At 33.1% G+C, this 16,067-nt stretch overlaps 1 protein-coding gene across 1 annotated transcript in view; it reads left to right on the top strand.

Moving 5' to 3' along the window:
- Window positions 1-16,067, top strand: part of LOC106129782 (uncharacterized) — a 120,254-nt gene that overhangs the window by 26,558 nt on the left and 77,629 nt on the right. The window contains exon 2 of the mRNA XM_013328447.2: window positions 13,140-13,281. Coding sequence (XP_013183901.1) covers window positions 13,174-13,281 — 108 coding nt within the window. The 5' untranslated portion in view covers window positions 13,140-13,173. The remainder of the gene's footprint in view (window positions 1-13,139; window positions 13,282-16,067) is intronic.

Raw genomic sequence — 16,067 nt, 5'->3', positions numbered from 1 at the left:
TCACTTGTTTAACATAACAATGTATTAAAAAAAACAATTACTACAAATCCGAGTAATAATTAACAGTGGCATTAAACTTGCGACATCGCAATTTCGACAGTGCAAACGTGGCCTCTCTCTTTTTTGCACGTACTATTAGCTATACGCTCGAGCGGGATAGGAAACGGCGTAGTTACTTTGCGATTTTACCTCAAACGATTTAACTAAGGCTAAAACCTGAAATTTTTATGTTAATTAGGATTGCAATAGAATGATCCAATTAATGTTAGTGGTTTAACTTGATGGCTAGTGAGTGGTTGTGTTGTTATAGTTGTAAGTGTTCAGGATGGATTTGAGGAGTCATAGAATGTTCAGGATGAACAGAAAGCTGAGTTTGATGAGAACTCCTTCGATGTCAACGCCGAGGTAAACGCGAAGTGATTTACCGAACTCTGAATGCTTGTAAGCTTATACAAGGTTTAATACACACAGTCTCAGCTATACTTATAAGTTAAACTTAGCTCTCGACTATTGGTCACAAGATTAAATATACTCTTTAAGATGGCATAATATAGAATTGAAGTTCAGAGATAGTGTTTCAAGAGACAAGTTTCCAGCCTATTGCCTAAAAGAAGAATCCTTAGTTCGATACAAGTAATTAATATTTTGGATAATAATGAAATAACTAAGTGTGAATTACCAAAAAAATATATAGGTACGGTTTCCATCTTATATAAAGCCATACAGCTGAACGTCAGTCAGTCTTTTCAAGTCCGTTGTCTCCCCCGCAAGGGATATAGACGTGACAATATGTATGTGTTTGTATCCTTATTATACAGGCATGCTTTTAAAACCCATCATAATATTATTTAAGTATTACAATCTCGTGTTTTTATTTGAATTGTTTTTACACGGATGTTTTAATATTTTCATAAGTTTTTCTTTATTTTAATAAAAACGTTAAGGCAAGGTCAAGAGCTATATGTGAAACAGGTCTAGATTACTAATTGCTCCAACGATCGCTACATCGAAATCTTAACTTCGAAGGTTCACTATAGCAGAAATCGCACCATATCAACTAGGGTACTCAACAACACTATAATACTCTGTCCATGTCCATCAGCTGCCGCTGCAGTTACGATTTAAGTAAATGTTTAAAGTTTCTTGAAAATTTACTTTTACACATAAAATGAACAGTCATTTGTTCATTCATTCATATAACCACGTTTATATCCCTTGCGGGGTAGACAGAGCCAGCAGACTTGAAAGTCAGAAAGAAATTGACCACGTTCAGGTGTTAGGCTTAATGATATAATTGAGATTAAAATAGTATATAGTAATAGTGACAGGTTGCTAGCCCAACGCCTACAAGAAGAATCCCAAGTTTAAAAGCATATCCCTTAGTCGCCTTTTACGACCTCCATGGGAAAGAGATGGAATACTCAGTTTAATTAAATGGTTGGACAAGGTATCATAAGCTACATATACTATTTGTTTCACAAAAATAGACTTTAAAAATAGAATACAAAGTACCTATCGCTAATTGACGTCGACACAACTTATGTATAATTTATATTTATTTACCACCGCTTCCTCTATTTATAAATTATGTAACGTAAATAATATATTTTATACCTATTCCACTTCTGACGATTCTTAAAAATCTCAATTTCACACACACTAGCACTTTAATCACATCATCATGCTGTCAACTAAATCACACTCATTCATAAGAACGTTACGTATTATAAACATACCTAATATCTGCTACATAAAAGATTATTTTCATTCATACTCGTAAATTAGGCAGAGAAAGTAAGTTATTGTGATCTCGTTAGATAACTCGTCTAAATGGTGTTTTTACATGTTTATGTAACATAAATGGTGTCAGTTATATTATGAAAAGTTAATAATCATGTGTGTCTGTCAGCCTTTTTTGATACGGTTTTTATCTTACCATTAGCTGTGCCCGCGACTTCGACCGCGTGGAATAGTTATTTTGAAGCCCTCAAGGATGAATAATTTTCCCCATTTTTTTTCACATTTTCCATTATTTCTTCACTCCTAATAGTTGCATCGTGATGTTATATAGCCTAAAGCCTTCATCGATAAAATATGGTCTAATCAACAAGAAAAGGATTTTTTAATTCGAACCAGTAGTTCCTGAGATTAGCGCATTGCAATGAATTAATCAATATCACTTATAATCTTTAACTTGTAACAACGGAATTTAGCGTCTTCTATAATAAACCACGAAATCAACGCCATCTACGAAAAAGCGATGAAATTAGCGCCACCTACTAAAGAATACCGGTTTTGCGCAAAGTCACACAGGAAATTATAGTTTTTACCGGGATGAAAGTTACCCTATGTCCTTCTCCAGACTCTTAATTATATATACGTGATATTTCAAGATCAATTCAGTAGATAATACTTGAATAGAATAGAATAGATTTATTTTCAAAATTGGATACAAGGTATCACTTATTGACGTCACATAACTTAAATCTAATTATAACTACTACCGCTTCCAAAGCGCATGTGTAGAAGAAGCGGCGGAACAAACTACACTGCAGCATTTTCATAGGACGTCAATTTACAAATATAGATCTCTTAAATCTAAATCGTGGACGAATGCACATTGTCTACATTAAAAAAACATGTATGAAGTGGTAACAAACAAATGAATAAACTTACTTCGCTTTTATTAAGTAATTGGGATTCTTTCTTATATATTTTTTTAATACATCGAGTTATCTTATCGAGTTAGTTATCGAAACCTCGTGCTAATAACTAACGTGATGTCACAAATGTGATTTATGATCAAAATTTATTTAACAATCTTAATATCAACGTTCTAAGGTTCTTTATTGAAAGTTTTATTCGTACGTACGAGTTCTCACGAGCACAAATTGCAAAAAAATTATAAGTTGAAACTTCCATTTTGGGTTTAATCCACCTATGGCGTTGTAATTGTGGGATGTAGACCGACCTCCTTTGGAGTGAGTCTATTGCCTTTTTTGGATAGTTCACACTGTTGTGGTCGAGGAAATGACCTGTTTTTTTTTTAAATTTAGTACATATTAAAGTTAGATTAAGTATATATTAAATTAGTACCGTGTGGTTCTCGGCACCAATAAAAAAAAGGATAGGACCACTCAATCTTGTTCCCATGGATGTCGTAAAAGGCGACTAAGGGATAGGTTTGTAAACTTGGGATTCTTCTTTTAGGCGACGGACTAGCAACCTGTCACTATTTGAATCTCGATTCTATCATTAAGCCAAATAGCTCAATGTGGCCTGTCAGTCTATTTGTAATTAAATTCCATCATTAAGCTATACAGGATAATTAAAGGTATTTATTTTAGTTTACACTTTTATACTATGTACTACTTACATGTATTTTCGAACATACATACATAGATATAGTAACGCCCATATCCCTTGCGGGGCAGACAGAGCCAACAGTCATGAAGAGACTGATAGGTCACGTTCAATCCAAGCAGTGACAGGTTGCTAGCCCATCGCCAACCGAAGAATCCCAAGTATACAAGCCTATCCCATAGTCGCCTTTGACGACATCCATGGGAAAGAGATAGAGTGGTCGTATTTTTTTCTATTGCACGGCACATTTTCTTTTTGAACATTCTCATTTCAAAAACAAATATTGTAATACTTGTGCTGATTAGGTAACTAAGTTTACAGTCATATAAATACAATTTTACGTAGGTACAGGTTCTTGAAAATAAACTTTGACACCTTTTAGCTTTTAGTTAAAAAGAAAATTCAATAATAATAAATACATTACATAACGGAGACGAAAGTATCAAAGTTGTATTTTTCCGGCAAAATATGGCAGTGAATATTAATAAAATACTTGCGGTAAGTGATACCAGATTACCGTTAGAGTACGTGCGTGCGTTCTTGTCCTTGAGCCTAAATCACAGGCGGTAGCGGAAAGATTGTATAATTGTTTGCCGCTTCAAAAATATATAATCGTATAAAATTTAATTCATTTTCCCCAAAATATTATATAATAAATTATATGAATGTATTTGCTGTGTCCGAGGACAGTATAACTATTTTTTTATTTAATTTTACGGAATTAAAAGTAAGGATACAATGTGATGATTTGTAGCGGGCTAGAAGAAGGGTTAATATTATTTTGGCAATCGCAGCGTGCCTTTAATTTGCTTTTATTTTATAGGTCCTGATTTTTTTTTTATATCTGCACACAAAAATGTGCACTTAGAACTTAAATTTTCAAAAGCGGTATAGTTTTTGATTATCCTTTAATTTACAGTCAAGTTAAATCTAAGGTTTTCGTCAATATACTAATCTCGTGTCTGTTAATATTTAAGCATAATAAGATTCTCGGACCAAACCAGAAAAAAAAAACAATTGACTTTATAAAAATAACACATATACTAAAAACCAAGCCTCTTTCCCAGAGATAACATCTTTCCACTTGCCATACATCTTTCACTTGGTCCAAAATAAAGATTAAATCATATTTTATTTATTACAAACATTGCAAATAATCGAGTACTCCAAGATTTACCTCATGTTCTAAATGTTAATATTAAATACTCCCATATCTTATAACTTATGACCTAACAAATAAGGATGACATACACTTTGTGGTCACCTGTTCTACATTTCTGTCAACGATACTTATCAGTTCAAACCAGTGTTATCCTGTATGTGACCTTAGAACAAGATGTGCATTTTTGTGAGGTCAAGTCTCTTCGTTACTAGGTCTAATGAAGCATAAAACAGAAAATAGAAAGCTGTTCTTAGAAGTCTTTGTATTAGAGATAATCTGTCATTTTGGGGTTCTTCTTATAAGATATATTCTTAAAAATCCATTTAAAATCAAATAAATGTCATATATCTCCATATCTAGAAATATCTTTCTTCTGTTTTATTATTAGTATGGATTGACATTTAGCCGCCTGATCTCTTCCGTATTGAAAAGGCGTCAAGCATAATTACATCTTTACAATAGATATAAATTCTTCTATTAGCCTAATAGCGGTGCGGCTAACCATCCACTTTATTATGACCTTTTGGTTTGCATAACACGTGTGAATGTGGACTGTGGGATATGTTGGTATACTTTTGGCCTGAAGCTTTGGGTCTGTGAAAATAACAAGCTCTTAGATTACCTTTTCTCTATTTCTTACCAAAATAAAACAGATTTCATTCTCAGTATCACAGCAAGGGATTGGTAAAATCGTCATTTGCGTGGACTTCGATAAGATTTGGCATTTTTGTTAACTGTCGACTGCTTGGTTTAATTTCATTATGCGCTTTTGGTAATGGTTTATCCATGAGTCATTTTTTTTATTACAAACCATCTACCGTTAGAGATTTAGTCCTATGATACTCTTCTGGAAACTACACTTCTGTGGCTCAGCAAATGACCAACCATTTTTTGAAGTCAAACATTGTCTCACATTTTTATACAAAATCTGATTTGAAAACAGGAACTTAGAAGCGGATGTTATAAACCAACATACAAGTTTATGATTTGACAGTTGAATCAAACATATGGATATATTCAAAATGACAGAACACATATAACATAGTGTTTGCAAATCAGCAGTACTCCAAATCTGTCAACGGTTGATGGGCATGTCAACTTCCTATTATACCTATGTATGTTGGTATTAATATTAACATATTGTGAATTGATACTGTATTGTATTAAGCAGATGGAAACGCCCTTTTCAATGTAGTATTTCCTGTTCGTTTTATAAAGAGTGCGTTGAAAGTGTGATGGAATTTATTCGCTTCATATGTATTAGAATTTTAATTTAAAATTTTAAATACGGGTTCATTGATACTACTTAATTTTTACTAATTACTCACTTCAAAAAAGAAAAATTTGATCATATTATAGGCTGTGCTGTGATCCTTATAGCATGAGTACGTACAAATACGAGTATATAACGTCTGTATCCTTTGAGGGGTAGACAGAGTAACAGTCTTGCAAAGACTGAAAGGCCACATTCAGCTGTATGGCTGAGTGATGGATTTGAGATTTACATAGTGACAGGTCGTTAGCCCATCGCCTACAAAAAAAATACTAGTTTTGCGTACCCATAGAAAAGGTACGGAGAGGCCCTATTCTAAATTGCCGAGAACCACACGGCACACAATGTAAAATACAATCAGGATAATCATGAAACAACAGAGTGGTTGGTCTAAAATTTAACGAAAGCTTGCGTTCATTTTCAAGCGAAGCATTCTCTGAGAAATAGTTTGAATGAAAGTTATACAACGAAATGATCCACATACTGATTGATCAGTTATTCTGTTTTGAAAGTAAAAGATGATTGCGCCTTTGTATGCTAATGTATGTTTAATTAAACAAGTGAGAGAGGTGTTCTTCTGATTTTCCGTGAAGGTTATTAATGCTGATAGATAACTTTTTTTATTTATTATTTTGTACATACATAGGTATAATCACGTCTTTAACTCGTAACAGTTCCGAAAAGCATTTTCAGCTGTATGGCTTAATAGATAGAATATGATTTGTATGACAGGTAGAATTAAGATTAAAATAGTGACAGGTTTCTAGCCCATCGCCTAAAAGAAGGATCCCAAGTTAATTACTTTCCTTCAATGAAGTGGAATACCATTTCATGGAAGGAAAGACTTTAAACATACTGTTAGCTTTCAGGACGTGGTATAATGTAAAACTGCGGTTAAAACATACTATTATCAGGAGTTTCTTTTATAACTAAGATTATACATAAATTGCTATAATTATGTTTCTGTTCATCTTGATCAAATTAAGGACGTCCTGGTAAAGGGTCAGGTCAAAAGTACCCGAAACCGCCGAGCTTGCATGAAGAGGGTTATGAATATGGATGAAGCAAAGGAAATATGCAGAGATCGTGGCAAGTGGAAAGAGGTAGTCTCTGCCTACCCCTCCGGGAAAGAGGCGTGATTTTATGTATGTATGTTTCTGAAAAACTTAGGTTAAATATTCATCATTTAACCTTGCCAGTTCGTACTACAAACAAACACACACTCAAATTTACAAGTGTATGTTGCGAAAACCTTTCGTTGAACAAAAAAACACGTTTGGTGAAAATGGGACGAGACCAATTATCAAAGGAACGTCTTTTGAGTGACGAAAGTATCCTAAAAAGACATATTACTTTCATTTTGAACCCTACTGTTAGCAAAATACAGTTTCAAGTAGGTATAGAATATGCGATATAAGTTTCAGTACAAAACATAATAGCAACACGCAATTAGGACAAAAACCACGTTGTCATTTGAATTGGTAAATAGTTAAGAGAATTCTATTAAAATTTCTGAATTTTCAAGCATATTTCATAACCTAACTGTAAGCGAAATACTTGAACTTGTTTCGTTATAATGAATTCAATTAATTTTATTGTTTGCGCGTGTGTAATATTGTGTTACGAAATTTATAGCACAAAATTTGTGAGGGTTAATGAGTATGAAGAATATTTTCTTGCTTGTGGTACATGAGTTCAAATTAAATAAATAAATATAAATAAATAAATATATACGGGACAAATTACACTGATTGAGTTAGCCTCGAAGTAAGTTCGAAACTTGTGTTACGAGATACTAACTCAACGATACTATATTTTATAATAAATACTTATATAGATAAACATCCAAGACCCAGGACAATCAGAAAAAGTTCTTTTCTCATCATGCCTTGACCGGGATTCGAACCCGGGACCTCCGGTGTCACAGACAAGCCGTACTACCGCTGAGCCACAGAGGCCGTCAAATTGTTAATAGTATCTCCATTATCTGGACATAGACCTCCTTCCAAAATCTTGATCCTTTTTAGTTGGAAGAAGCAACACTATTTCTTTTAATACTTACTTACTTTGATAAAGTTGCAATGTTTGACCTGACCATCTTATAATAACAAACTTTTTATCACCTACATAAATAAAATATGTTTTTCACCTAAATCTACTTTTGTAAAAATGTTTGGTCTTTTCCTTTCTTACTTATCTAAATCTAGTGTAAAGTTTAGAAAACCTTTACATTAACAAAATTAAACTTTCAATAAACATTTGCTAATAACTTAAAATCTTCACAGTCAAATCATCCCAAAACCGTAACAACGTACAAAATTGTAAACTTAATTTCGAATCTTAACTACGCTATCGTGATGAAACTGTTTATCCTTCCACGCTAAGCCATAAAAACATAATAGGCTGTATAAACCGATTACTACCACGTGCTATCCCGTATCCCGGTAATAATACCGTAGTAATTGCGGGGATTCCTACGCGTACAAAAAGAAAATAAAAGTAAAACCTGCTCCGCTAAGCGGTTCCCGTAATGACTAGTCTAGGAGCGTGGATGTCGATAGTCGATAGCGGGACGGCGTGACGCAAATTTTATCGATATTAATTATTTAGTTTTACTCGAGTTTTATTGAGTTGAAATCAAAATATTATAAAGCATTAAGTATGATTGCTTTTCATTCTATTGCCAATGCTGGAATGACGAATATGGAATAAGATGATACGAATAAAATGGTATTAATTTAGCTTTTAATTGAAAATGTAGATCGAAACCAGTACAATATATTAATGCATGCACCTTTTGCTTCACAAATTTAGTAATTGTCCTTAAATTTATGAAAAGTTTTTTTTTCTGAAACCTACATATTTACAATATAAGTAATAAAACTTTCTTAACTTAATAGTTGAATGTTAAAATTTGCAATTTTCATGCATAACTTATTTTACTTGTATGAGCTAATATGAGCAAATACCGATATATTGTAGCACGAGCATTTTTTAAATTATTCCAATTTAAAAGTCAAGACACTACTCTGAATGTTATGCTTAATAAAATATTTACATTTTTTGTAATCATTCTATCGACACGACTTATCGATACCAACAAACACAGCCAAGCTCTACGTTATGTTGCGATGCGTTCACCTCGGTATATGGGTCAACGTGCCTTAACGGGTCCTGTGACGTCTTGACTATATGTAGTTAATATACTATCAGATCTGACACATCTAAGAGGGATATAACTAGGTTAATTTCTGGGCCACAAAATGGTAGTTATGGTGTTATTAGGTGTTGGTCCTATCATGTAAATTAAAAAACAAATTTTTTACAATGCTAATGTTACTTTTGCAAATTTTTGATTTATTGACATTTTTAACAGAATTAGTTTCTACAGATTTATTTTTACATGCTATGAGAATAATCACTTCTTTTTAATAAGTCTTGGTTGCCTACCCATTTCTCATCTTAGGTGATGATGCTTTAAAATGATTGTAAATTACTTTCAAACAATTTCTAATATCAATTTATTCTCCCAAAGTAATTCATGACGATAACAATAAGATACCTACGTAAAAACTCAGAAAATATGACAGATCTGTGCTGATGATAATCTGTACAAACCGTGGTAATTTTAACGCACTTTACGGCGGAATCTTTTCATTACTTAACTCCGTCCATTGTGTTTGGAAATTATGTTATTTAGAGGCGTGATGTTAGGAAGCGGCAATCAAAAGTATATCAAAAACTCGTGTGTGTGTGTGTTACATTAATTTTGAATTCCTATGTAGGTTTATCGTTGAAAACATAATGAAAAACAATTGTTGCATAAGACTACAGTCCGCCTTTGTATATATTTGTTTTTTCTCTTATAATAACGGCATTACAAACTTTGAGAGTATCAAATAGTTCTATAATTTTTTAAGGTTTAAATTGCATTTAAAGCAAATGACAAAATATCAAACGAGGTCAATATTTGCAAAATTCTTTCAATGGGTCTCTGATAAGCATTTTGTTAACTGTACATTGCCAATTTTAGGTAACTTGTTCGGATCTAAGTAAGTATAATAATAGTTTTTTTAAAGAACTATAAACAATTAAACAATAATAACTGTCAAGTTCGCAACAGCTGACAATGCACATGAATACGCTATGATGAAAGCTGCTTATATTTATCATCGTATTTACTTCTGTAAACATAATACTTTCAACAATAGCTAAATCTCGTCAAAAGTCAATAAGCCAAGCGAGAAAAAGGCACGCGACTCGACCAACGACACTGCAAGTATGCGCTCTCGACGCGTGCGCAGCATTCAAACACGTTAGCCCGTCTAGCCTTGTGATTTATATCTAGTTTATGTTTAAAGATTTTTCTTTTGTTTATGTCTGAAATGGCGAGTTTATTTAAAACATCTGATATGGGATTTCTTGTGTGGGTGTTATATGTTAAAGCGAATGTTAACACAGTGTCAGAATGTGTAATTTCTTGTTCATTTCAAAAACTTGTATATATGAAAGCATTAACGAATCATCCGTAAGTTTAAAAACTTTCAATCGAATTTACTCCAGAAAGGACAATAAAAATCTTTGACTCTGCATAACTGTTAAAGAAACCCCTGAAATCAATTAATTGGAAATCAAAAGAGTGAACGGAACGTTAATGAAGAAGTAAAAGCATTTATCTTAAAAAATAAAACACGATATTTCACCTAAAGATATAAATCACAAATTATTAGAAAAATACATTAGGCTTTCAGATAAAAGGAATAGTGGTGATAGCGCATCAGTAGTTACGTATATAGAGCACATTGTATTAGAGAAACTGTGAAATCGCATGGCAGTATCTCGAGATCTGCAGCGCGGCGATCAAACAAAGCTATCTAGATCTGGCCCGTAACAGATAAAAGGCGTAACAGGTGGAATATTTATTGGCGAAGTGAAAAACAGCTGTTTAAGTGACCTATAAAAGGGAGGTAGTGAACAATTGTGTTTGTATTGTTTTTATTAGACACATAAAAAATGTCTTAAATAGTATTTGATGTAACTCGATCTAATATCTAATGTAAATCGATTCCAATCAAACATCTTTGGAACGCCTTTTTGGACAACTTTGGACTTCTTTAATGAGCCTGCAGATGTTTTTGATTTGGTTTGACTTTCCTTTTAAGATTATTTACTAAGTATACAGTTAAATCTTATAACCAATCATGTCAATTAGGTAATAAATTTTTCTGACCGCCAAATACTCATTCAATATATTTTATAATGCATAGTATGTAATGATCACAATCACACCTAATCTTAGAAATACGCAAGCGCTGATTATGTGGTTTTGAAAATTGCGCAGTTGAAGAAAACGCACTTTCCACTTTCCAATGATTGATATAAATGAGTTGGAATGAGCCGACATTTCTATGTGTTGAAGAGACAGCAAATATGCGAGGCAAATGCAATTTCCCACTGGGAAGTTGTCGTGAAACTGTTAATTTTGCTTATAATTTCTATACATACATACATACATACATAAACTCACGCCTCTTTCCCGGAGGGGTAGGCAGAGACTACCTCTTTCCACTTGCCACGATCCCTGCATACTTCCTTTGCTTCATCCACATTCATAACTCTCTTCATGCAAGCTCGGCGGTTTCGGGCACTTTTGACCTGACCCTTCACCAGGACGTCCTTAATTTGATCAAGATATGTTCGTCTAGGTCTTCCCACCCCGACCTTTCCCTCCACACTCTCCTTGTATATCTGCTTAGTCAACCTGTTTTCATTCATCCTCTCCACATGACCGAACCATCTCAACATACCCTTTTCTATTCCTGTAACTACATCTTCTTTCACATCACAACATTCCCTTATCACGCTGTTCCTTATCCGGTCACTCAATTTCACACCCAACATACTCCTTAACGCTCTCATTTCCACTGCATTTATTCTGCTTTCGTGCTTCTTTTGCCATACCCAACTTTCACTCCCATACATTAATGTCGGGACCAACACGCCCCTGTGCACAGCCAGTCGAGCCTTTTTGGATAGTTTCTGACTGCTCATAAAGGCATGCAAAGCTCCATTCACCATGTTCCCCGCGTTCACTCTCCTTTCAATTAATTTAATTGTAATTTCTATGTTGCAAATAAATATCAAAATTCTCTAGAAATTGTAGTAGATGAAAAATCGAAGGTTGCTAGCTCATCGCTTTAAAGAAGAATTCCAAGATTACAGGCCCATCCCTTAGTCGCTTTTTATAACAAGACTAAAAAAATAAAGAGCAAAGAATGCAAACTAACAAACTAGCGTTGATAAACGATGAGCAAGCAATTTGAGAAACATATAAGACAGTGCATCAAATGAATGAGAGGAACCGGCGGCAGTAGTTAGATACGCACCGCGAACGCCAATGTCGAACCCAATGCCGTGCATTGTTTGGTCTCGGAAGGAAGCCAGCCTTTGTTACCTTTGGTGTAAGAAGCTCCCCACGCTAAGAGATTATATGTACATACGACTTGCCGTACGATAATTTGGTTATAATTGCGTTGTGTCCGCGATATTGACATGTGTTTATGTGATAAATATTCAGTAGAGTGAACCTTGCAAGAAATTAGCTTCAAACCTGTTGGGTTAAGAAAATTCGAGGGGTATAGTAATTGCAGCCAAATCCTTCAAAATATGTTGGTAGAATGACGAATTTAATAAAATAGAATTAAATAAAAAATTAGTTTCTTTAAAAAATCTCTGGTTTTTCATTTCTTAACATTATGGCATTTTTGAAAACTGCTATCATAACCCTGTTTTTCTCAGATTATACCGCATTTCCTCTTGGTGAGCGCATAACTTTGATGAATTAGTTGCAATTATTTCTGAATAGTTAGCTGAAAAGAGCTTAATACATCAACGTAAGAGTAGCTTTCACTATAGCTATTGTTTCGTTTCATAATAGTTACGTATAACTTTAATCTATAGAAAGCTATACAATGTTAACTGTATCAATACCATTGATAACATCATGATATTAATACCCTGATCTACTTTTGCTTTTTTATTTTTTGTTCATATCTACCACAAACTTATTTATTTAATAGAGTATGTTTCGTAGATATGGCGTTTAAAGTACAGTTAAGTTTTTTACATTTGCCTTTTTCTAATTAATTTTTCAAATTCAGAAATCTTCTCTTGGAAAGAAGACATTCATTTACTTTAAAAGATATAAGTAAAGAATTAGAAGTACGTAAACAAAATAATTAACAATATTTTTTCATTTTTCATATAATATAAACACGAAAGAAATGTAAACAAAATCTATTTACTACTAGTGTCATGACCAATATTTTATTCTTGTTTCAGCCTAGGCCCGTTTGAGGCGGTGTCGGGTAGCGAGATGGTGTCTCGGAGGCGCATATTGTCACGATCGCGTGACGATCTCACTCTAACCAATCAAATAGAGGAAGAAGAAGACGTCTGGTATCAAAAAGACAAACTTTATAAGGTAAGGAATAATACACAAAAAAATTGATAGGTTAATTTACCTAGAAACAGCATATATGAACCTCTTAGCAATTGGCATGGTTCCCAATCATTAATGATCAATGTTAAATGCAACTGACCTTTCTAAATTAATGACCGAAAAGTCTCCAATTGAATGTGAGTTCTTGCACACACATACATGATCAGAATTGCTTCAGTAATCACCACTATCTATCTAAAGGTGATTATGATCGATCACATATATGAAGCGACTTATTATGACATGAAGTCAACGAACATGGTAAAGTGTGTTAAGTAAGACTGACATTTTAAATTTGTGCTATGCATCTTAACTACCTCCCACGCATCGTGTTTAGAAACATTAGTTTTAAGATTAAATACTGTAATAGTATAAACCTAATTGGTTCTGAAAAAATATTAATCTATGTCGAAATTAATATTCTTAATACTGGTGGAAATAGAACTAATTAATTCGTTACACTATAACCTTTTTAAACTCATCATCTGAGATTTTAGTTGATTGCGAAAGATGTGTAAGGTCGCGTCAAATAAACATCTAATGGCATACATAATTTTGATGTATGATGGTATCATTTACCGATTGGCATCACTGGCATAGTTTGATAGGATGTTAGATATGAAACTAATGAAGTGTTAGCAACTGTAAATATGCTTTGATAGTATCGCAAGTAAGACTTTCTAAACATCAATCTTCGGCTTGCTGGGGCGTTGTAAGTGACGTTTGCGGATCAGTTCACACAGATAGCACGTTGTAGTACAATAGTTAATGATAGATTATCGCAGAAATCGACTTGGGGCTTGACAACATGCGGAAAAGAAACCTAAGATAGATGATGGTATTGAAACTTCCAAAATGACAAAAAAACTAAACATATCTTAATTAGATAACTAAAACCTTATTTAATTCTCTTAACTTAGATGCATAATTAGTATCGCGTCTTATGAGGCTAACAGATATATATCTCAAGAACACGAGTTATAATTAGGTGGCTCGAAACTAAATATTTCAATGGAGAAAAACTGAAACAAAGTCATGCTTATAATAAAGCATCATTAAGTCCATAAAAGGAATTACAAGAAACTTAAAACAAATTCCATTATTATTTAGAACGCCCAGTGTAACTTTCGATCGAAAAGGAAAATCAGCCAAGTCAGTTCAAGATTAAACAACAACCATTTCTATAATAATGTGTACAATTTTATGGGTCATCATGTCACTACTTACTTTGTTGCCGCTACAGAATCTTAAATCAGGCTAAATGATGAGATCTCAACAAAATTCATTATCTACACTTTACTTGTTCGCTGTCTCCCATACTTGTTCCGCGTATTACGTTTCTTTCCTTTGTCTATAGTTGCGTTTTTGTAACAGTTTCCGACTACTTACAGTTATTAGGGACGTGAGAATATATATACAAAGCGTTGTCTGCTTGTGTGTTTTATTTAGCTTCAATAACTCTATCAATTTTGCTGTTTGTCAGGTGAATGCTATCATAATAATAATAAACATTCCTTTAACATTCTTAAGTATACCATAACGCAATTTTTCTGATCATAAAAAACAGGCTTCTGGCTCATAAGACATATTTCAAAGGACATCTAAAGTGGATAAAACTTGTTGACAGATAGAAAGATATTAAGTCAATATAAGAAACTTATTGAGTCATCTGTTGTGTATCTATTAGAAATCGATACGTAGATGTGGTTGACAGTGAAAGTTTAATTCAGAATGCCTTTGCACTTCAAATATTGTAAATACTCGGCTAGCTTTCGGTTCCCTTTGTGCTTGCAACTTGAACCTCGCGGCAAAATTTAGAGAGAGGAACAAGATATGTCATGCCACATTAACTTTACGATGTTCTCTTTTATACTTTACAACGTTTAATATTACAAATTCTACGATTGTTTTGTTTCAGTCAACAACGTATTTATTTTGTACATTGTGTTCAACGTGAAATTCAGACATCAAATTCTGCATTCTGTGCTTTGGTCGTTTTATTGAATTTTAACTTTAATTTTTATCTTCCTGATGGGAAGCAAAATAAGGTCGAAGATGACACACGAAAGCCCAAATAGTACATATTTATTTTTGCTTTAAACATCTCAATTTTATGGGTATTGTTTAAATATGTTTGACAAAAATTATATGCACTGATACACGAGTATTATTTAGTTCATAGATACCTTAAAGCCGTGTTGTGACTGGCCATTCGTGACCAATAAACAATGGTATTTCAAATCGTTCAGAAAACATCTGTTGATAACCTTACTAACCTTGCAATGTCAATTTTAATTGTTATTGTGGTTAGGCTTGTTGGAATTTTAATTATTTTTTAAACAAATTAAACTGATTAAAATGATAATATACAGTATATATGTAGGAAAGATTAGATAGAAAAATTCTAAAACTATAATAAATTTAGCTAAATAACATTTTTTTAATGGTTGCTTAGATGTTACACGTACGATACGTACGAAAGATGATAAAACAAACTTGAATAATAAAATCTGACACAGTTCAGTGTTTGCTGAATTGATTCACTTTACTATCGAGACGACAAAAAAGCTATGAGGTGGAACAAAGCAATTGAAGATTATTTAAATCATTTTGAATTTAAATAAGATGTTTTGTTATTCAGATAACTTTAAATTTTGCGATTTCTTTTTACCCATTAATAAAAATATATCATAGCTAAGAACATTTGGACAATGTTAATACATACATAATAAGTGTGATTTCACTTGCCTTGATCTCTGTATTTTTCT

This window comes from Amyelois transitella, chromosome 3 (genome assembly GCF_032362555.1).
Source record: "Amyelois transitella isolate CPQ chromosome 3, ilAmyTran1.1, whole genome shotgun sequence".
NCBI lineage: Eukaryota > Metazoa > Arthropoda > Insecta > Lepidoptera > Pyralidae > Amyelois > Amyelois transitella.
The sequence above is the reverse complement of the archived record's forward strand: the minus strand, read 5'-3'. Positions and strand labels throughout refer to the sequence as shown.